This window comes from Betta splendens, chromosome 19 (genome assembly GCF_900634795.4).
Source record: "Betta splendens chromosome 19, fBetSpl5.4, whole genome shotgun sequence".
NCBI lineage: Eukaryota > Metazoa > Chordata > Actinopteri > Anabantiformes > Osphronemidae > Betta > Betta splendens.
Window position 1 is genome coordinate 1,941,859 of NC_040898.2, and position 22,509 is coordinate 1,964,367.

The 22,509-nt window shown below is 40.7% G+C and overlaps 1 protein-coding gene across 6 annotated transcripts; it reads left to right on the top strand.

The window, feature by feature from the left end:
- The first annotated feature begins 1,406 nt into the window (after window positions 1-1,406).
- Window positions 1,407-18,344, top strand: fkbp15b (FKBP prolyl isomerase family member 15b). 6 transcript variants are annotated; one of them, XM_041068497.1, is made up of 31 exons: window positions 1,407-1,443; window positions 1,554-1,668; window positions 5,611-5,714; window positions 5,809-5,869; window positions 6,024-6,093; window positions 6,181-6,255; window positions 7,445-7,543; window positions 7,666-7,815; window positions 7,938-8,006; window positions 8,336-8,479; window positions 8,711-8,865; window positions 9,389-9,437; window positions 9,532-9,648; window positions 9,787-9,871; window positions 9,999-10,078; window positions 10,158-10,245; window positions 10,791-10,900; window positions 11,004-11,102; window positions 11,249-11,343; window positions 11,524-11,626; window positions 12,438-12,470; window positions 12,911-13,082; window positions 13,252-13,388; window positions 13,469-13,624; window positions 13,772-13,924; window positions 14,435-14,527; window positions 14,708-14,803; window positions 15,838-15,945; window positions 16,116-16,723; window positions 17,498-17,606; window positions 17,832-18,344. In XM_041068497.1, the coding sequence occupies exons 1-31, from the start codon at window positions 1,422-1,424 to the stop codon at window positions 17,907-17,909; spliced, it is 3,633 nt and encodes a 1,210-aa protein (XP_040924431.1). In that variant the 5' UTR covers window positions 1,407-1,421; the 3' UTR covers window positions 17,910-18,344. The 6 variants fall into 6 exon arrangements, with proteins under 6 accessions (XP_040924431.1, XP_040924433.1, XP_040924432.1 ...); XM_041068499.1 differs by having other exon boundaries at window positions 9,577-9,648; XM_041068498.1 differs by lacking the exon at window positions 12,438-12,470.
- The last annotated feature ends 4,165 nt before the right edge of the window (window positions 18,345-22,509 follow it).

A 22,509-nucleotide genomic window follows, 5' to 3' on the forward strand; every position in this document is an offset into this window, starting at 1 on the left:
TTGTGTGAGGTTTTAAACCTTACTTTGTAAAGTGCCTTGAAATAACTTTGTTGTGATTTGGCGCTATATAAATCAAATTGAATTGAATTGAATTGAATTGAATTAACACCTCCTAAAAACACTTCCCTGGAGTATTCCAGAAAGTTCATAACAGAAGAGATGCTTATTTAACTGAAGGAACAAACTAATTAGTACAGTGTACAACAATCTGAATCTCACAGCAATATGAACACCACTGCTCTCCACCTGCAGATGGACTCAAAGCCACAAAACTAGGGGGATGCTGTATGTGAACGGTCAGTGCCACTCTTGGATTTTTACTCTACATGTATGTATAGTACAGTACATGTTTTCCTCACATTGCATAGGTATGTTGTTCGTTTTTCTACCAATTTGTAATAACTATAATTATTATTAGATTGACATTTTAATAAATATTTCCCAAACCCCTAATAATAAAAGCATTACACAATGACTTAGTTGTTTATGTTTGGATTGAATTATTGTCATCTAAGCAGAAAAGACTGCAAGTCCTTGAAAGGCTGATATTCAAAATAAGTCCAAATTTGCCTTCACATTACAAGGTCTCTAGCAGTTGTCTGCAACACAAAATGCTTCATTTTCTCTTAATGTTTCCTTTACTGTATTGTTTTACTGTTTGGACATATCCACATATGTTTTATTAATTTGAGCAAAGCTTCAGCTTCCTTCATTATCATCTGTTGTCTGGAAACAAATTCTAGCTAAATAATTTCACATTCAATTTTACAACAATTTGACATTCAACTGCTTTATTCGTCTTCTGCATACATCTGCGTAAAGCAAAATCAGGTCATTATCACAAAGCATGCTCAAATCTGAAACAGTCAGAGGTACACACAGCTTGTATTCTACCAACATGGCTGAAATAACGTCAGTTGTTTTTGTGATGTTGAGGTAACGCTAAAACAACATTTAATGCTGTAACATTGACAGCAAGACATTGAAATAACGTTGATTCATCTTTCAAAATCAACACATAATCCAATGGTTATTGAACCATAATTATGACGTTGATTCAGCTGACTTAACGTTGAAATGCCTGCTGGGAGACTTTCTCTTCATGAAAGAATGACATATTCTCTCTGGCCCAGTATGTCTCAGTATGCCATAGTCCTGAATCTATAGCATTGGACATGGTTGCAGAAGGCAAACGAAACTTGGAAACATCGGCGAAGCAGGACGTGTCAGCTAGAGGTAAAGAGCTTACCAGTCTGATGTGCATATACTTCAGGAGCCGTGTTTCCATCACTGTTCAGCACAGCAGGTTTCAGATCCGTCAGGAGAGATTACATACTATGAGCCAAGCAAAGTGAAAACCCTCTTCTGACCATTGGTGTGTACCAGGGGACAAGGCAACAGAACAGCCAAGGGGGCCAGAAATGCAGTATTCTCTCAGGAGAGGTATAATTGATGTATGGATGACGTATGATTGCCTTCATTTATGTATTAGCTGTAACACAGAAACGTATAGATCAATCATATCATATGATTTCATATTATATCAAATATAGATCTACTCTGGAAGCTGCCTCTCTGGGGAACCAGTGGACAAAGCCGTCGCATCGATGGCTGTCTGCTGGACCCCTTCAGGGAACTGACAGTCCTTCAGGATGCCTCATACCTACAGTAAGCTCATACACATACGGGCCAGGGTGTGGGCTCTTTTATTGGGGCCTGGAGGTGGGGGCCAGCTGTGGCCTCACCCACCGGTCCCAGCAGAGAAGATCACCACACAGTTTTAACTACACAATAGAGATCTACGGCTCTGGGACACTGTCAAGACACGTGAGACACATCACCACTCTATTGGTAAAGTGCTCTCTACGCTTACATTCAAGCTGGACTGCATGGCCCTGGGGTGCCTTTCCTACTGTCCCCTGCTTCTCCCTGATTGGGGAGGGTGGGCCACGGCTCTAGAGGTGCAGTGGGCCCTGAGTGGCCCTGATGTTTGTGGAAGTGTGTGTGGTAGTGCAGTCTAGATCGATGACCTGACAGTGGTCCATTCTGACCTCCCAGTGTCGTCTCTGTGGCTGCTGCAGCTCTGCCTGGGGGGTTCTGTGTGGGTGGCTTAGATTGCAATGCCTGCCCTTCCAAAGCTGAAGGTATGTGGGCTCCTTGGCTACCAGGTTTTCTCTTACTACTCGCTGGACTCTGTGGAGCAGCCGTGCTCCTCCCATCATCCTGGCTTTCACAAGTGGCACTGATCATGCACCAATGTCTGTCTCACTAATGTAATTTTACAGCTTTACTAACCTTGTAGTGAGACACAACACCAGACCCAGGTAGCTTAACCATCCCATTATCTAACTCACACGCCCATGGAGCCAGGATTGATCTGATGATCATGTCAGTGTCAATCTTCTGCTGTAATCCTCGCCTTGAAATCAAAATAAAAGCGACCAGTGTAGCCACATGCCACACATGCAGCCACAGCAATGACTGGCATAGTGTTAACAGCAGCTTGATCTTCAGCTTTCAGCAGACAGGCATCAGACCACCCCAAGCACAACTGGAGACCTACTGTAGATATACTGCCTGGCCAACAGAAGTCACCACCTGGATTTAACTAAGCAAATAGGTATGAGCCCCCTATTGGATAATTATTGCATGGACCAGAAGAAATAAATCCTGAATGATCGTGATCGGCGATCACTTAAATGTTTGGTGAAATCAAAATTAAGAAAAACAACAGTAGAACTCAGGGCTATGTGTAATAGTGAAAGTTTCCACATGCACAATGCGAAGGGAACTCAAGGGATTGGGACTGAACAGCTGTGTAGCCTTAAGAAAACGATTTGACTTTGGAGCAATGGAAGAAGGTCATGTGGTAAATATGATACAAAAACTTCTGGTGTTGAGGATGCTTATGGGGAGAACCATAGTGGCGACCACTCAGCAAATGCACCAGGATTATCAAACGTCTTTTACAAACTAATTAAAAATCATTAATAAATAGTAATATAATAGTAATAATAAATAATTAGAACAAGGTTTTAACCCTATATATGATTAATATATAGTGTTTGACCTCAGCAACTGTCCCCTGTGCTGATATCTATCTTTTCTGTTCACTCTTTCACAATTATGACACAAGCACTACTGTACGAGTCTGAAGAAATTTAAAATGAAAACTCACTTAGTGTGATGCTCTGACTCTATTATGTATTAGGTATTGGTAAACCTCTACCTCAAGGAACAGGGCAAAGCCAACAACTTTTCCAAAAATATTTCCATAAATAAAAAAAGAAAACACCAAAATAATATTGCTAAAGATATAGAAATTCCCTTACTTTTGGTAGTTTATCAGAAATACAAAATGATCTAATTTTATGACTAGATAATTGTTCGTAAAGTACTTATATATCTTACTGTCAAACTACACAAGCAACTAAACAATACTTCCCGTACGAAGTCCACACTTCGTGTCCTCTGTATTAAGCTTCCGTTTTTTGAGCTGGCTGCCATTCTGGCCCGTTTCTATGTCTGCAGCCACATTCTGCTCCCTGAGACAGAAACAAGAGGTCATAATAGTAACTGAATGTGCGCCACCCTGTGGCAGCTGGCGCTGATGAACGTTGGATCAGGTGGAAAATCAGCTGATTCCACAACAGGAACAGGAAGCAATAGCCCCAAAAAGTGCTCATGGAAAATAGCTATCTCACTTGCATTGCAATTATTTAATTTAAAAAGAAAACAGTTCAGGCTTTAAAAGATGTTCGGCGGAGACGATGAAGAGGGAGACTTCTTGTCGCCGACTGGAGGGTAGGTTGGCAGAGCAAACTACGCCTAAAAGCTAACTAGCTTACTGTCATTTAGCCAAGCCAGGGTTACCGTGCTCATCTACCGGGTAAAGTTCATTCAAAGTACGCAAATTAATATTCGTAGTAGAAGATAATAATAGTAATAATATGGATATATCTGTTGAATAATATATGTATGTAACATTTGCTACGTTTGATAACACTGCAACACTGCACCGAAGCTTCTTCTTTTTACACTTTCGATCTTTAATTTAAATTAACAGTTAATTAATGGTAAAAATAACCCAGTAAACCAATTTTAAAGCATTTTAAAACAAATGAAGTCATCTCTAAAGAACATGTATGAATGAACGAATGTATGAAATAACAAAATGATGGTAGATGAAATGAAGGTAATTCTACCTTGCTTCATAATGATCGATATATTGTATCAGACGACTTATGTAAATATGCAAAATATGTCAATTTTACAAACAACTGAAACTTTGTTTTGTAACAGTTTAAGATGATGTTGTGCCAAGGAGCATTAAGTTTCTAGCCAGTCATACATAGGCTGTCCACTAGAACCAGTACTGTCATCTAAGTGTGAAGTGAAGCATGCTGTGGGAGTTCACATGCTGTACACTACCTCTACCCTCAGTAGTATCTTACTAGTCTTTCATAAAGAAAGCTCCTCTCAAGCTTGTCCAGATCGGCCACAGTAACACTCCCCTTTCCAGCCCAGGGGAGTGTCACAGTACCTAATTCCTCTCACATGCTACTTGTTAGATGACCATGTTGCTAAGGCATGTGCTACAATCCTATTCTACTCATTGGAGGCCCAGCAGTAAGGTGGACTCCTCAGTTTGTTCTTTTGTTATGCTGTTGAATGTACCACAATGGGATGGCTGTAATAGTGAACGAGATTATGGGTAACTCTGGACAAAAGTGTTGGAAATCGCACTGAAAGACTTTTGCGTCACAAATGCTAACAGACTTTAGCTCCTCATCCTTGTTCTTTAATGTTGGAGAAGACACGCTACAGGCTTTCAGTATGTCTTTTCTGAGAGATGCGAGTGATTACCAATGGAAGGAGTTCCAGGGGTCAGTAAGAAGCAGCTGTTATATTTGTTTTTTGGCTTTGAAGCCAAAAGAGCCTTTTAGAAATGTTGGTGCAGGTTTGTATAAGCGTTAAGATATCATTATCTTAATGACGTTGCAGTGTGTAATTGTGTAGTAAAACATTAATGATGTTTAATCCTTAGACATTTTGTACTTGACAGCTTTGATGTCTACTAAGCTCAATGTCCACTGAGAAAGAGCAACTTCGTAAAATGGTTATTCAGGGTTCTTCTGAACTTCTTTCTGATGAAGAGGGAAATATTAATTACTCAAAATTAATAAAAGATATAAAGTAACATCATTAAATATTATAACAGCATTAACTAATAGAAAGCACATCATGTAGATCGAAATATAGCTACAATATCTTTATCTGGACTAATAATACAAACTCCCTATAAAGAAAGGGTCAAAATCACCTCCACCTGCATTTTACACTGTGGTGGTGTCTCTGCTGTTATGTTCTGGGATGGCAGGGATCAGTATGGACAGAGACATTTAGGATGTTGGTAAGACCAACATCCATCATGGACAACCCCTCCCATCCCAACAACTCCAAACAACACTGTTAAAACCCCAGTGCAGGCGTTCCTCTTCACAGCCATTAGACTAATTAATAGTTGGGACATTTGTAGTAACGCTCTAGATAACCATTCGAAATAGGAACATATAACAGATACATATTTACATATTTGTTTACCTGCAGGGCCAAGTTGGCCTCCCTGTTTGGACTAGACCATGAAACTGATCAGGGGAACGAGTCATTCCAGTACACAGCCCCAAAACAACCCAGAAAAAGCTCCAACCCAGGTAACGCCGCCTCACCGGAGAGGAACATTTCTTTGGACTTTGCTGTGATGGAGGCTGGCATAATTCTATCTTTTTGTCTGTTTGCTCCCACAAGTTGTACAGAAACCAGCTTTACCATCTGTGCTGTATGCCACAGCAGTCCAAGCCTTCAGATAGTAAGGATCTGTTTTAATATAAAAAAGGCATTTTTACTTTAATGGAGGCATTTTTTACATATATTTAAACACAGAGTATGCAAACAGAAAATATTTAGTCTTTAGGAACTTCTTTTAAAATGCTTAACAACATGTAAATTATTGTTTTGTGCAGTAATAACGGACAGTATGTGAAGCAAGGAAAGCTGGGAGTAGCCGTTCTGGGTAACCATACAACAAAAGAGGTTGAGGCTTTGCTAATAAGTCACTTGCTTCGGATTGTTGGTTTGACTTTTGATTTTTATGAATAATGCACCTCTTCCTTTCTGCAGTACAAGCTGCTTTTGTACATGAGCCAACAGAAACAAGTGACCGTTGCCAAGATCCATGCAGGTTTTGTTTTCACGGTGAGTGGAGACTTTTGGACAAATTGAATTCTTAACTGATGTTTACTGGTGTAATTATTCTGACAGAGGCTAAAATGGCATAGCTCTTGTGTTACATTTTGAGGAAATTAAATGACAAACCTCGCCATAGTTACAAAACCCTATGATCCAACATTTCACATTGTTGTTCTCCTTAACTTCGTCACAGTAACTTATGTTGAACATTTCCTCAAGGCCTGAACTGTGTCAACTGTGTGAATGTAGGTTTCATCATTCTTTTGATGCATTCATACTTTAGAGGAATTGAGTGTTTGATATTTCTGATGGTTTAAGAAAGAGATGAGTTTGGATTTAAGAATTGTTATACAATTGTGTATGTGTATAGAGAGAAATCAGCTAGTGTTGATTCAACACCTGATATGTATTTGGGACTATTTTTTTGTACTGGAGCAAATAGGACCTATGGTCTTAATCCACACGTCATGTGTCCAAAACTCCACTCTTTGTTCATATAATTAATATATAATAATAAATGATTGTTAAGTTATCTGTGTGATGGCTTCATCTGCCGATGAAGCATAGGAAAGTTTGTCTGGGTGGGTTGATCACTCAATACACAACATTTTTGTGAAAGTTCATTTTACATGGTTAAATTGTTATTAGCGAAAGTATATTCTTAAACCTTTACTACTGTCATTATCTTTATTTTCTTTAACTGTTACTGTACCCTGTTTAACAGTTTAAAGTGAACCTATGCTTTTATTCATCCTGTTAGTAGTAGTTACTTGTTAGGGACTATGTTGTCCTTGTTTTTTGTAGGTTCTTAGCATTAAACCACTTTTGGTGAGTTTAGTCAAAAAGTTAAGCTATGTTTGATGTTTGATTTCGGTTGTATACAGTAATGTTGTTTTACTGTTTATGACTGATGTTTCTTTGTAGGTGACATCTGAGGATATTTAGCAATTTTTGTTATTCTTGAGGCTTCACATTTAGAGACTCGCTATGTGAAGCTGCCTGTATACAAAGAATTGATTGTATATTAAGTGTAATTACATTGATTAGCAGTGATGATAGGTTCTGCTTTTTTATATGTAACATTTGTTTTTTATTTTTGTAAACAAAAACGTGAGATGACATGTGAAAGGATCAACTGAAAGGATGTTGCTGTTCAAATAAATAGATTATTGATGCTATTCTGTCTCTTCTGCAGGTTCAGCCAAACAATTACTGCACTTTTTACGATGACCAGAGACAAAACTGGTCCCTAATGTTTGAGTCCAAGAAAGTTTCATCTAACTTCTGTAAAGAGGTGTGTGACACACGTGATCATTGTTTCTGACTGGGTCCGACGTTCACATATATTTAGCCTATGTTATATTTATGTTGTGTCAAATATTCTTTGCTGAAAATGTTGTTCCTTTTCTGCGTTAGGTATGTTTGGCAAAAGCTAACAGCACAGCCCCCTTTGATACTGTGGTGGTTCAGGATATTACCCTTGGGGAGGGCCAAAGTGTAGACAATGGAGATTTTGTGGAGGTGGTCTACACAGGATGGCTCCTGCAAAACCACACATTTGGACAGGTCATGCGCGTCAAGTGATATTTATTTAAATTTATTATTTATCTCCAGTTCCTTCACATTTTATGTTATGTATGTTTTATGTATGTTATGTAATACTCTTGCAATTGTACATTTTATTTCAGGTGTTTGATTCGAACCATGAAAAAGAAAAGCTCCTACGACTGAAAATCGGAACTGGAAAAGTAGTAAAAGTAAGTTGGAGAAAAGAAAAGCATGAAATGCTTACAGGAGAACCTCCACGGCATTGAATAACCTTTTGTGGACATTCAAACATTTGTAGCAAATGCAAGGAAATGTCAGCAGCTTAACTTCAAAACTACAAGAGAGAAGTCAACTTGGTTTGATGAGAAAAGAACCTTTGGCTATCAGGCTAGATGCTATGAAGTATTCTTTTTCCTTTTGCCAAAGCACATGGCCTCATTTAAATAATGTAACTATTAGGTCCAATTAGCAGCCTAAAACATAAGTGGCTCTGTTGCTCATTGTGATCATTTCCTTTTCTTGTTTCCTGTGTAATCAGGGCTGGGAGGAAGGGATGGTGGGCATGAAGAAGGCAGGCAGTCGTATCCTAATCGTCCCACCGAACCTAGCTTATGGCTCTAAGGGAGTCCCAAACTGCATCCCAGCTAACAGCACACTTATTTTTGAAATTGAGCTTCGACGGGTAACAGTTATTTCTCATCTGCTTCCAATCTGACATAAAGCTTTCGTTGTATTTTTCTTTTAAGAATGTGTTGTCTTGTGTTTTTTGTGTCTGTCATCGTTGTAGCACTATGATCTGTCTTAAATTGAAATAAAACCTTGAACCTTGAAACAATTTTTTAAACATTTGACATGACTTACCCTTATGGCTGCTCAACTGTAAAAACCTTTCCTGCTTATTTTATTCTTTTAGGTGAAGCTTTCTAAAGACAGTTGCTCGGATCAGGCCAGTGCCAGATCCAGAGACTCCGCTGCTCCCTCCCCCATTCCTTCACCGGCCCCCAGTGTGGAGAATCTGGCTCCAGAACCTTCAGTGCAGACGATCTCCTCAGGTCAAGGAACGCCAGGGTAAAATAAATAAAGTGAATTTAAACTTTGCTATTAAGATTTGTATGCCGTGTTAAATTACTGTCACTTCAGATACACAAATGTCAACAATTCACAGAACTAGGCTTAATATTATATATTTTGTTATTCGTGCATAAATTCTGCTCTTGGTAAGTCTTTACATTGCAATGCATTCGGGGTAACGGTCCGTCTCCTCATGGTTTGGAAAAAATTCTATATATTTCAATTAAAAACATGCATTTATTACAAGTTACATTCCACAATTAAAACACACAATCCTGTTAATAAATAAATCCTTAGAACCAATATAAAATCATTCACACCATGACAGTAGCACTTCATGGATTTCATTAGCAACACGCTATAGTTGTTATACAAAGATAAAAAAAACAATATATAAAGTGTTGTCTTCATTTTAAATGTTAAAAAGTATTTGCGGCTCTCAGTCTTTTCTTTTCCATGGAATATGGGCCCAAAGGCTCTTGGCTCTGGTTGTTAAATGTTTTTCTTTTTGTCTATCTAGAGACCACTCACTTTATGCAAAGTCAAACTCTCTAAGTGAACAGCTCACAGTAAGCACCCATTATCTTTTTCTGAATAACAAAACCTTTTTGTTTTAAGGTATTTTTCTTACCTGTTGTGTTATTTCAATTTAATGAATGTCAGAATCCAGACGCTACTAAAGCCAAGTTAATCTCTCGCATGGCAAAGATGGGCCAACCCATGTTGCCTTTCCTGACAGGAGTGGCCAGCCAGCCTGATTCCAGTGACTCTGAGCATGAGGTAGTGACTGCTCTCTGGTGTATATCGACCACTCTATTTCCAGGAATTAGTGTAGCAAATGCAGTATTTCAGAAGAGCTAGAGGTAGCAAAATGTTGTTTTCTCAGAATGCTGAGGTTCTGGCTTGGTTGATCTATAGGACATCAGTGGCAGCACAGCTAAGCATCGAGCCGCAGCTCCCTTACCACCGCTAATCTCCACTGAGGCGCCAACTTCAGCTCAAGGTGAGCTTCCCTCGCTTTTCTTACAAGTGCCTTTACTGCCACTTCGAATAAAAAGGCATGTATGATGTAAAGTATGCTCTATAAGTTCTTGAGAATTTAAAGAATGCGCATCCTCATTATCACTCAGCTTCACCTTCAGCTGTAGTTCCTGTTGTTACTAGTGTGGCCCCACAGCCAGTGCTAACAGGCAGGAGCCATGCATTTCAGGTAAACTTGTTCAGTATTTTTATAAGCATATTATCAACAAATAGAGAAAATATAATCAGTGCATTGTGTTGTTTCTTAGCCTTACTCCTACACACAGACCCCGGCAACACCATCTCAGCTGCAGCCTATTGGCCAGGTGTACCCTGCACAAACTGTCTCCTGCGTGAGTAAGTGTGTTTTATTTCTGTAAGAAGGAAGTTTAGCATTAGGACATGAGTCATCAGTCATCAGTTCTCTGATCTATTCCCAAATAAGAGTAGCTTTGATATCACTGCCGCTTTACTTACTGTAAGAGGAGTCAGTAAACATTGTATCAATCATCACTCACTGTAAATCGCAGGTGTTTATGAGGGCACTGTCCGTGTTGGTTTTCCAACTCTCTTCTAATTACCTTGATCAGATGTGTCATTTGGCTTTACTAGTTCTTTGTTGAAGGAACACAACTGGTCAAGGTAATTAGCATGACGCTGGAGCAGCGAGAGCTGGAAAAACAACAGGACAGCGGCCCTCGAGGACCTCAGTTTGAGACCCCTGGCTTAAACTATACTGAAAGCTGTAAGGATTCTCAGTCAAAGTTGGAAAGGCACATGGCAGACCACAAAAGAGTAAAGTTTAGCTAGTGTGTGCACGTGGGAGTTACACAGCTTCAGTGGATTCTTTTCTTGTTTCAAGAGAGATAAAGTGCTCAAACAGATCATGTTTTCTTCCTAAGGCTCTACTGATGTTACTTCCTTTATGATTTCTGAGGCTCGACAACATAACACAGAGATCCGGTTAGCTGTTGGAAAAGTGTCTGACAACTTGGATCAACTGACCAAAAAGGTTCTGCATTCAGTCTAGTCAAGAATTGTTTAATTCCACCCATTTGTTCATTAAGTACCTCTAACAGGAATGGCATACGTTTGGTTCTTGCTCTATTTAACAGGTAGATGACCTTCAGAGACATGGATCGTTTCACATGGGTGTGTCGAGTATGTCGATGGAAACCTCCATGATTGTCCACAACATTCAAAGAATTGTCCAGGTACACACCTAGACACTACAGTTACTGCAGACCCTGTTAATTTTTATATTTTCTTCTTCTGTAATGTGTAATACACATTAGGTGTTGAATTCTTTTAGTGTTAACAAGTAAACAATTTCTTAAAAGGTATCTAATTCTGTTTTTAGGAAAATGAATGTTTAAAAAAAGAGGTTTTTGAAAAGAGTGCTCGCATTGAAGAGCAAAATCATAAGATTGGAGAGCTCATAAATCAAAACCAGAGGTGAGTTCACATCATTCACAATTAATCTAAATCAAACTTGTTAAAATAATAAAAACAATACCGACTGCTTTGTAAAAACTGCATGACCTTGTGAGAAGCTGTAGATTGGAGTTGTCGGTATCTCATTTACATTCTATAAATTTGAGTTGGACGCTGTGTGGATCCACTGCGTTTGCACAGGCACATGGAGCAGAGTAACCTGATGCTGGAACAAAGGAATGACTCCCTGAAGTCATCTAATGAACAGAGCCAGGCCAGAGTACTGCAAGCAGAGCAGGATAAGGTGAGTGGGAACAACTAAGGGTCAAAAGTCTACTTGCGTGTTTACATAGTCGCAGGTATGATTGCTGTGTATAGAATAATCCTAATCAGTTGTGAAAATGATGAACAGTACATAACCAGAGCTCGAGTCTTAGAGTTGGTGTGTGTGCATATGTATGAGGGTTGATACAGTACCCTCGGGCTGCATTATAGGTGAGTATTTTGCTGATTGGGCCACCTGATGCCAAGGTGTTGGGGGTCTGTGGGTCTGTCCAACTCACACACTTTTAGGACCTGGGGGAGTGTTACAACCAACAGCTCAACAAAAAGACACAAGTAGCGACACTAATGACCTGTTCTGGAAAAATTTGGGTTTTTGACTACATAGTGTAAACCTCTTTTCCACCACTTTAAAACTTAGGCTGGTACAAAATGGATACCTACAGGACAATACTAAAAACAAATAAAGGTCACCAACACACATGCCACCTGAGAAGGCAAAATTCACTTACAAATACATGTACTTACAAATCCCTTGGTTGCAGTCACTGCATCATGCTTTACCTCCCTGAAACAAAACTGCTGTTTTTTTCTTCTGATGTGTAGCCTTCTTAGTTGCTGTTTGCAAGTGGATCAGTTCCTGGCTGTTGACTTCAGCCAGTCTGTTACATATGAAAATCTCATCTCTTTATTGCTACAAATACAATTTGACTTGTAGTCAACGTTTATTTTTTGTTTTTTGAGGCTTCTTTTTTCACTGAATGCTTATCTGGTTATTTGCGTGGCTGTGCTGCTTCGAGGAAAATGTAGCATTTACTGCTCTCTCTTCTCAGCATGCACTGCCTCAGGACCTAGGCTCTGACCAGGTGAGACTGTTTTTCCGTGTACTGCCACTACACTTGGTTGAGAAAAGGTATTCTATTATTCTGCTCATGTTTTGAGCAAACAAATGAAAAAGGTGTCACCAACAGTAGTAACTAAACTCTGACCCCTGCTTTAATTGAAGTTTGATGATAATTGTTTGTCCTGTGTGACACAGTGTGAGAACAGTAGAACTCTTTGACCCAGGTCTAGCTGCTGCTACTGTAAATATCTGTTTTATGTCATTGGCATTTTGACTAACTTTTTCCTTTCTTGCATCAGCCATCACTCACTATTTTCCTTTGACAGGGCCATCCTGCTCACACCACCAGCATGAGTTTCATTCACCCAGGCTGTCACTGTATTTGCACTCTCGTGTTTGAGTGTCACTCGTACTGTAGGCTGTATGTTTCTTATTTGCCACGTCCTCCCGTGTCTTCTTCAGGTTCGTCTGACAGAGGAGTTGGCCTCAACTGTGACCCGGCTGTCTCAGCTGCAGCTAGAAGCGTCAGCTCACCAGCAGAAGTCCATAGAGCTGCAGAGTAAACTGAACTCAGTGGTACAGGACAGTGCAAGCCAGTGCCAACACATCATGTCTTTGGAAAAACAGCTGGGAGGTTTGTGTTGCTCTTATTTTTTTATTGGAATTTACCACTTCCTTTTTCCTTAAATAATAATAATAATAATAACAAGGTAGCAGCTGTTCCCTAAGCCTCAGTTTTTACTTTTGTTTATATTGTGCAACACATGTTAAAACAAATGTTGACACACTGGTATTTGTTTCAGAATTGAAGGAGGCCTCAGAGAGAACTCAAGTTCAGTACCGCTTAGAAAAGCAAAGACGGAAAGAGATTGAGTTAAAAGTCAACAACTTGGAAGAAGATCTACAAGACCTGAAGACTGACAAAGAGGGCCTGGAAAGAGTGAGGACACTTGTTTTCCCCTCTGTCAGACAAATGTTTTTGAAATGTTTTTGATGGTGTTGCATCCCCACCCCAATTAGTCAGCTTTGGAAAGGAAGAAGAAATGGCATGCGGAGCGCCAGCGTTGGTATGAGGAACTGGAGGAGTTCCGCAAGAACAGCCAGCAGGAACTGAACAATCTTCAAGCTCAACTTCGCAAGGCCAGGACCAGCACCAACAGTGCTGCATCAGAACAGGTTGGATCCCAAACCTGTGCTCAGCAAGGAATGTTGTGCAATGCAATTAATGCTGCTGGGCCGGTAAATGTTGTGGAGTCATTTTATGACCATGTATGTCCTTTTAGGACATGTGTGGTTTCATGTTATTTTCCATGTGTGTTGCAGTTGTGCCAGATTCAGGAAGAGCTGGAAGAGGACTGGAAAGCAAAGTGTGAGCAGATGTTGGCTTCTGCCAGTGAGCAGCACACCAGAGAGCTGGCTGAACTTGCCAGGCAGAGAGATGCACTGCAGGATGAGCTCACCCAGTTACAGGAGAAGGTACAAGATCTATCTATGTGCTCCTTTAGTGGAGCCACGTAAGCTTGTTGCTCCTTTGCTGACTTGGGAGGAAGTCACATTTGACACCTTTGGCTCCTGTAATATTGAAACTAAAGGTGCATAAAAACATTTCCTTTCAATTAAAAAAAGAGAATGACCGCATTTCTTTAAACCTTTGGTTTTCAAAACCAAAAGGGGGGAAAACAGCCCTTTTCTGATTTTAGACTCATTTTTTTATGTGTTGTTAGTTAGATAAACCAAAATAGACACTTAACAGGTATACGCTGCGTTGATTTATATCACTTCTTTCTATTCTAACAGAACAGCCCTCGCTGACACAGCCACTCACATTTATCAGATCACATCTTTTTAAGTGGTAGACCAGGCAGGACACCAGCATTACTGTTTTTTACCAACAGATTTGAGCAGAAAATATTTTTGATTTTTTGTTTATGAAATGAATCGCAAATTAATAAATGAATGCTAAACAACTTTCTTCATTCTCCTTAGTTTTTGCTTTTGAAGCAATCAAGAAAGTCAGAAGAGCAGAGATTACTACAACAGCATGGGCAGGCCGACGAATTGCAGGCCCTTCAGGAAAAAGTAAGGATGACAAGTCATCACTTCAACATGCCAGAAAAACAACCAGAATGCACTCGTTAATCGTGTTGCTTTAGATTAATTTTGTAAGACAATATATTACATATACACACACACACACACACACACACACACACACACACACACACACACACACACAGTCACTGTATGTTTCTCTTAAAGTGCGCAGACTTGACGCAAGAAGCACTAACTTTAAGGGAGAAGCTAGAAAAAGCAGAGGCTGGACAGCAGAACAGTTCAGGTGACACTGCAGCAGAGGTAAGCATGCACATTAAAGCAGATGTTCATTATGTGCGTACCAAACCATGGCCCTTTTATCTTGGCATGCAACTAAGCTTTTCAGCTTGGACTTCTCTGTAACTGTTTGCAATATGCCATTCCTTTCTGTTAAAGGGGCAATAACTAATTTCTTGAGAGTTTTTGTTCACCATAGCAGAAGATCTGAGCTGCATGCTCCCCAGCCCTCTCGTCTTGTTTCTGCAGAACAGTAGAATTTGAGCTTGGCTATAAGAGACAAATGTGCTGATCACTACCTAATCTCCTCACACGTTCTGTTCATCAATTTTGAAGCAGATTGACAGCCACAAGGGTTTTCTGCATTAGGCGACACTTCTTTGACAATTTTGATGACCAAAAAATGTGCCCCACCTAATTTGCTATTAATCTAATCTGTTTAAACTATTTGAAATTACACACAGCTGCTAATGTTGCCACCTTCTCTGCTTCTTTAAATTAGTGACTGCTCTTTGAACTGTATAAATGCTAAATCACTAACACTGGTCAAAAAACCCGATCTAAACATGCACATATTGTTGCAATGCTGCAGTTCGAAGATACAATCACTTAGTGCCAATTCTGCCGAAAGTAAGGATTACACGTAAACTAAATATGATGAATGGTGACGCTGCAGAAATGGGATAGGAGGGGAGAGGGCGTGGCTAAACTTCAGAAATCAGTTAGTGCCCCATCAATGTGATGGCAGTGGGACGGCTATGGCGCAGGTGGTAGGGAGATCGTCCTCTAACCGCAAGGTTGTCGTTTTAAGCTGTTTCAGACGAGTCTGTGCATGGCAGCTGCTGCTAGTGTGTGAATGTGGGAGTGCATGGGTGAATAAGAAGCTAATGTAAAGTGCTTTGGATCTCGAAAGGGTGTATAAATGTGGACCATTTATCATTAATGTTGTGTGTATTACAGCTGAGATCAGAGTTTTAACTTGACTGCTGAGTTTGTTTTACTGGAAAATTGGCTTATTTTTTTTCTGGCAACAAAACTGAGCCCAGCTGTGTTTGCAGGTGAAGCGTGTGATGAATGGAGTGTTTCATTCTCTGCGAGGAGAGTTTGAACTTAGTGAATCTTACAGTGGCCATGATGTACTGAGTGTGATTGTCACCACTATTAAAGTAAGTTGGTTCAACACACAAATGCCACAGCAGTTTTAGTTGGTAATGTGTAATCAAATAATAAGTGACTTGACCTGCAAATTTATGGAAATAAAGAGATTTTCAATAACTGTAGCACCAAGCATTTGTATGTTTTGCTGAATTGTACATTCACAGATATTTTTCTCCAGAATGTAACTTTACAGCTGCTCCGGAGCTCAACCAAATCTTCAGTAAGTAAGGAAGAAGATTACAGAAAACAAGAGGATGGAGAAAAAAGTGATAATCTATTGCAAACAGAGAATAATGTTTATAAAAATGAGAAGGAGCGTAACGAGAGAGAAATCAACGAGGAACAACAGAGGAAGGGAATGCATGTGGTTCCAGCCGGTGAGACCCGGGTAAACCTGGAGGTAGAGACGGAGTCAGACGGCCAGGCCGAGTCACAACAGGTCAGTGGTCATCCTACAAATTCAACACTTGAATCAACGCCTCAGGAGACAGCGGCAGCAGAATGTGTGAGGCAGGAAGAGCAACCACAACACGATGTCTCTGAGACCTCCACAGAGGAGAGAGACTCCTGCAGGTCTGCAGATCCAGATGATGAACCTGATAACAACTTGCCACCTGTGAATGGACAGGAAACAATTTCAGAAGCAGATGTTTCAATTAACAGCAACGTGGCAACAGAGAGTTTGGACAACAAGCATGTAGAGGAAGTGATTGCTGCCTTCGGCCCCCCGGCCAACCCACCTCCCCCACCGAATGCACCTCAGAACAACCCAGTTGAGGACACAGGGTAAGTCTGTATAACTTAATTTAATTTACCCTATTACAACCTGACTTGCTCTTTGTCATGGGGGCTTTGTTGTCCACCATGGCTGGGGACGATAACCGTAGTTCTGAGCGCTCTGTATTTGTTGATCTGCCTGACTGTTGTCTCTTCTAACATGTTTTTCCCTTTTTAACTCTTTTGGGTCTATGTTACAGCTCAAAATGATTTCTCTTTTTCAGATAAACCACCTTTCATAGATGCCTGACTCTAATTTCTTCCCTTATATGAACCAATAATCCTGTTCCTGGCTACACATAAATGCTGTTATCTTAACTGAACTAAGATCTTATATTAGGTGTTGTTTTTTTATCTACTTTTTGGATACGTGAGTGTTGTCACAACGTAGGTCACGTGTCGAGCTCTGGTCCTCGAGGGCCGGTGTCCCTGCTGGTTTTTTCCGCTCTCTCTGCTGATTACCTTGATCAGGTGTGTCAGTTGGCTTTTCCAGCTTGTCATTGACTGACCACACCTGGCCAAGGTAATCAGTAGAAGCCGGGGCAGGGAGAGGTGGAAAACCAGCAGGACAGTGGCCCTCATCTGCATCACTTTGACACCCCTGCCTTAGGTGATGTGATAATATATTTAATTTAACTCCAATTTCTACTGACCTGTTCAAACTAACTCTAGGTCTAAACTATTGTTTTTTGTTGCCTTTATACCTGTTACACTTTTCTCTTTCCTTGTCTATTCTATTTTGTTCTCATCCTACTGACACTACTATTTCTGCTATTCTCTCAGGTTGACTGAGGGAATGGTGGGGGAAAATTCTGAAGAGCCATTTTTCCAGACCACAGCTCCTGCCAGACCGTCTACAGCCCCCACTGAGGAGGAAGATGAGGAGGAGATGGTAAGAAAGAAACTGCTGCGTCAAGCTCTCCGATCTGATTGAGTATCACGTCATCCACCCCACCCACTCTAGCCACTCAGTGTTTTTTTTGAGCGTTAAGTCAAATGTGATGTTTTACTAATACACTGTACTAGTTCTATTAAAATCCTTGTATCTTTGGAAGTCAGGTATAAGATCATTATAAGAACAGCGCTCATGTTCTCTCTCCCTCTCATTTATATCTAGAACATGAAGGGCCATCCACCACCTGCCCCTCTATTTGGCGATGATGAGGATGATGATGACCTTGACTGGATGAACTAAGAGATTTTCCATATATAATTACAGTACCAGTTAAAGCAGTAGCAGCAGGTGTTTGACCAGCTGTCTGCGCCACCATGTGTGGACTAGTAAACGCACCTGATGAGTAATTTGTTTGGACGGAGCGCTCAGCCAGCCTGTATCCTGACGACTGATTGCTGGATCTGAGGCTCTAATTCTGTTGAAGTACAAAGCTTGTAAGTCACAGGTGAATTGCAATTGATCTTTTACATTAATCATGTAAAATGTGGTGATGTGGTTTAATACCAAATTTTTACATATAGTAATGTAGCAGGTCTGTTGAATCAGTTGTAATCCTGTCCTCAGTATGCTGATACAGTAGATGTTTTTAAATATTAGTTTGGTATTTGACAATAGAACCTTTACACAATTTTGCTAACCTGAAGTTAATTCCAGAAAATAAATCATGAAAACTTCCTACTGTCTCTTCTCTTTAGACCAGAGTTTTAATTTCATTTTTGTTTTAGGCACATTGTATAAATTATTAAAATTCTATTCCTGAATCCTCTTTGCTTTCATGTTTCTGAAGCTCCTACGAAGGATGTCTTGATCCAGGTGTGAGGAGATTAATGAATTCAATTGAATTACAAAAGAAGAACTGGTGTAAAAATGTGTGGATATCTTAATGCTATCTGCGTACCTCTTTACGCAAGAGATACAAACATACAAGTCACACCTGGCCCAGAAGTGGGCTACTGGAACAAGAATAAGACATTCATGGACAAGGGATTCAATTCAATTCAATTCAATTTTATTTATATAGCGCCAAGTCACAACAAAGTTATTTCAAGGCACTTTACAAAGTAAGGTTTAATACCTCACACAACTAAACCCAACAAATCCCACATACAGCAAGCATTTAATTTGACAGCAACAGTGGAGAGGAAAAACTCCCTCTCTAACGAGGAAGAAACCTCCAGCAGAACCAGACTGGATGTGGGCGGCCATCTGCCTCGACCGGTTGGGGTGAGAGGATAGAGAGATAGAAAAGCACAGCAACAAGCAAAAACAAGCAACAACAGAGCACAGGCAGGATGGTAGGACCAGGGACTGGATGCAGGCAGAATGGTTGGATCCGCAGCTGCCCATCACAGACACCAAACTTTGAGTCCAATGATACCTGTAGGTGAGGACAGAGAGGGAGAAAGAGTGGGGGTGGGGGGGGGGAGAGGAGAGAAGCACAACTACTGGACAGAAAGAGACAAGGTTAGTTAAACATGGGACAATGATGGGAGGTTATGGGACAGAGGAGGTAAAAGGAAACAGAGGAGCTCAGTGTATAAATTAAGTCCCCCAGCAGTCTATGTCTATTGCAGCTTAACTAAGAGATGGTTCCTGTGACTAACAATAATTGCCAGTGACCTGAACCATCTCTAACTATAAGCTTTATCAAAGAGGAAGGTTTTAAGCCTAATCTTAAAGGTGGAGAGTGTGTCAGCTTCTCGAACCTGAAGAGGAAGCTGGTTTCAGAGGAGAGGAGCTTGGTAGCTAAAAGCTCTGCCCCCTGTTCTACATTTAAACACTCTAGGAACCACAAGTAGCCCAGCGCTCTGAGAACGAAGTGTTCTGCTGGGAGCATAAGGAACTATAAGGTCTTTAAGATAAGAAGGAGCTTTATCATTGAGTACTTTGTATGTGAGTAGGAGAATTTTAAATTCTATCCTACATTTTACCGGCAGCCAGTGCAGAGAAGCTAATGTAGGAGAAATGTGATGTCTTTCTAAGTCCTGTCAGAACTCTGGCTGCAGCATTTTGAATGAGCTGTAGGCTTTTTAAGGAGCTGTTAGGACATCCTATGAGTAAGGAGTTACAGTAGTCCAGCCTAGAGGTAACAAATGCATGGATCAGTTTCTCTGCATCGCTCTGAGAGAGGATGCTTCTGATTTTAACAATATTTCTAAGGTGGAAGTAGGCGGTTCTGGAGATTTGTTTAATGTATGATGTAAAAGAGAGATCCTGGTCAAACATGACACCAAGGTTCCTCACAGTAGAATCTGAAGCTAATGTTATGCCATCCAGGGTGGCTATCTGACTCAATAGTGTCTCTCTCAGATTTTTAGGCCCAACAATAAGAATCTCGGTTTTATCTGAGTTTAGTTGAAGGAAGTTTTGGGACATTGTGGTGGAAATTTTCCATAAAGAAGTAGATGAGAGAGTTGTCCTTTTGTGCGATTTATTAAAATAATAAAGAAAATAAAAATAATGGGGAAAGCAAATAAAAAGCATGGATGTTGATCGTGCACATCAACAAACCAAAAACCAGCTGGGGAGATCAGTGCACACACCACGAAGGTGTGATGCAAAGAGCCCACGATCCTCAAGTTGCTTCTGCCTTTTAACCTTTTTCCCTGGACCTGTTGGAATCTCCTTATCACACTGTGGGTGAAGCTGTTCATATTACACAGGGAATAAACAAGGCTACAGCCTTGGGTCTGGTGAGGCATCAGACAGAAAGGAGCCAGAGCCCAGGGTTAAAAGGCAGACTCAGGCCATGAACAATCGGTCACCTTGAGAGGGAGATAGATTGTCTGTCTGAGAATGTTCAGTTCTGGGTCTAATCAACAAGTACAGAATGCATGGTCACTATACAGAGTCAGAAATGAACACAAAAGCATTAAAGTACAATTTTTCCATTACATTTCCCCCCTTTTGATTACACATTAATCAAACATTAAAAGAATAAAAATTGCCAATCGTGGCATTCATTTTGTAGTAATAAAGCATTCTTTAAAAATGATTCGTTAAATGTATTGTTTATAAAAATGTAAATGGCGTAGGGATAAAAAGCTTGTGAGCTGTTTTTGTGGGTAGTTATACTAGAATAACCCTTGTGTATGAGCTTTGGAAAGACAGGGACATAAGCCTATAATTGATTCCAATCAGTTCATGTTCAATCATCCTGAATAAAGGTACAGCATGTTTTACCAAACTTGACACAAACACTTCCCATCTTTGTTAACAACATCTCTAAGGCCATTCTATTCTGCCATGTTGTCTCTTTTCCAATTGTTCCGTCATGGTCATCAGGTCTCTAATGGCACAAACTAAGCATGATCGATTTGTGGGTGACTCCGGTGTGCGGTGGATAAGAGTGTCTTCGGTTGATGCGAATGTCAGAGTGACCACGCATATTGCTGTCATCGTCGATATGACAATCATTTTTATCTTGTTTTGTCTGGTGGATGTCATTTTGCGTCAGTGGAAGATAAAAATTTGTGTGAAAGTGTGAATCAAGTAGAAAACAACTCTAGATATGCTTGTCGTAAGATGTTTTCGTTCAAAAATAGTGGATAAAATCACAGAGAGGCATACATGTAAATCAACCACACAATTTAGAGCAAATATTAAAGTAACATATCAAAAACAACAGGGTCACAATCAATGTCTTCTTCTTCTTGTTGAACAGTAGCGTTAGATTGTTTCCGACCTGTTTGTTGACACCTTGACAGTTCGTTGGGGTTCTTCAGGTTGTGATCAGCTGATCACAGAGACACTTGGGATTTGTTATCACCGCCAGGTTTCCTCCCAATGTCGTCTGAGTCACTGTCACTCCCGTGATGTGAAGAGTCTACACGTCGTCCAGCGTCGGCAACTCAAGGCTGCTCGTGTGTGTGTTTTCTCAGGAACGCGTGTGTAGATGTATGGTCTGATAGTGTGATTCACCGGCGCAGCTTCAGGCGGCGCTTGGCTCACACCTTCAGCTGTATGGTCAACGCAGCCTCGCCTCAGTGCGTGTGTGAGCACAGCGAGGGTCGTCCTTCTCAATTCTTTTCGTCAGTGGTGGTTTTCTCGTGTGGTGTAGATGGAGATGGAGGGTCGTCTGTTGGATCCGGGACCTTCCTGCAGTGGCTGGAATGGATCCAAGTCGCTCTTTCTGCGATCTTCACAGCCGTGTTGGTCGTCAGAAGGACTTGGAAGGGACCTTGCCACCGCTTTGAGTTCCAGTGCTTCCTGCGAAGCTCCTTAATGATCACCCAGTCTCCTGGTTGAATGATGTGCAGTGGTTCTGTCGCCTGTTTGGGCAGAGCCGCTTTCACCTGTTTAGAGATTTGGGACAGAACAGAGGATAAGTTCTTACAGTACTGTAGCATTGCGTCTTCGCACATTTCAGTAGGTGGTAAAATCCTAGTCTCGGTCTCAGGGTGGAGTCCCATCATAGGAGGTCTACCAAATAGAATCTCATACGGGCTGAGGTTTGTTCTCATCCTTCTCCTCATTCTCATGTATGAGAGCACAATGGGAAGGGCCTGAGTCCACTTGAGACCAGTCTCTGAGCAGCATTTCGCCAGTTTGTTTTTCAAAGTGCCATTCTCTCTCTCTACCGCCCCTCCGCTTTGGGGGTGGTAAGAGGAGTGCTTTCTGATGTCGATGTTCAGAAACTTTCCCACTTCCTTTAGGGCTTGGTTTGCAAAGTGTGAGCCGTTGTCACTGCTGATTTTAGATGGAATCCCCCATCTGGGAATTATTTCTGTCAGCAAGGCTTTGGTAACTGCATGGCTGTTAGCATGTTTAGCTGGGAAGGCCTCCACCCATTTTGACCACATATCAACAATCACTAAACAATACTTTTTACCTTCTGCTG

Coding starts and splice junctions, on each gene's coding strand:
- fkbp15b (XM_041068497.1), top strand. CDS start 1,422: ATGCAGTATTCTCTCAGGAGAG. Junction 6,256..7,444: donor ATGCAGGTTTTGTTTTCACG/GTGAGTGGAGAC, acceptor TCTCTTCTGCAG/GTTCAGCCAAACAATTACTG. Junction 13,389..13,468: donor ACAAAGAGGGCCTGGAAAGA/GTGAGGACACTT, acceptor CACCCCAATTAG/TCAGCTTTGGAAAGGAAGAA.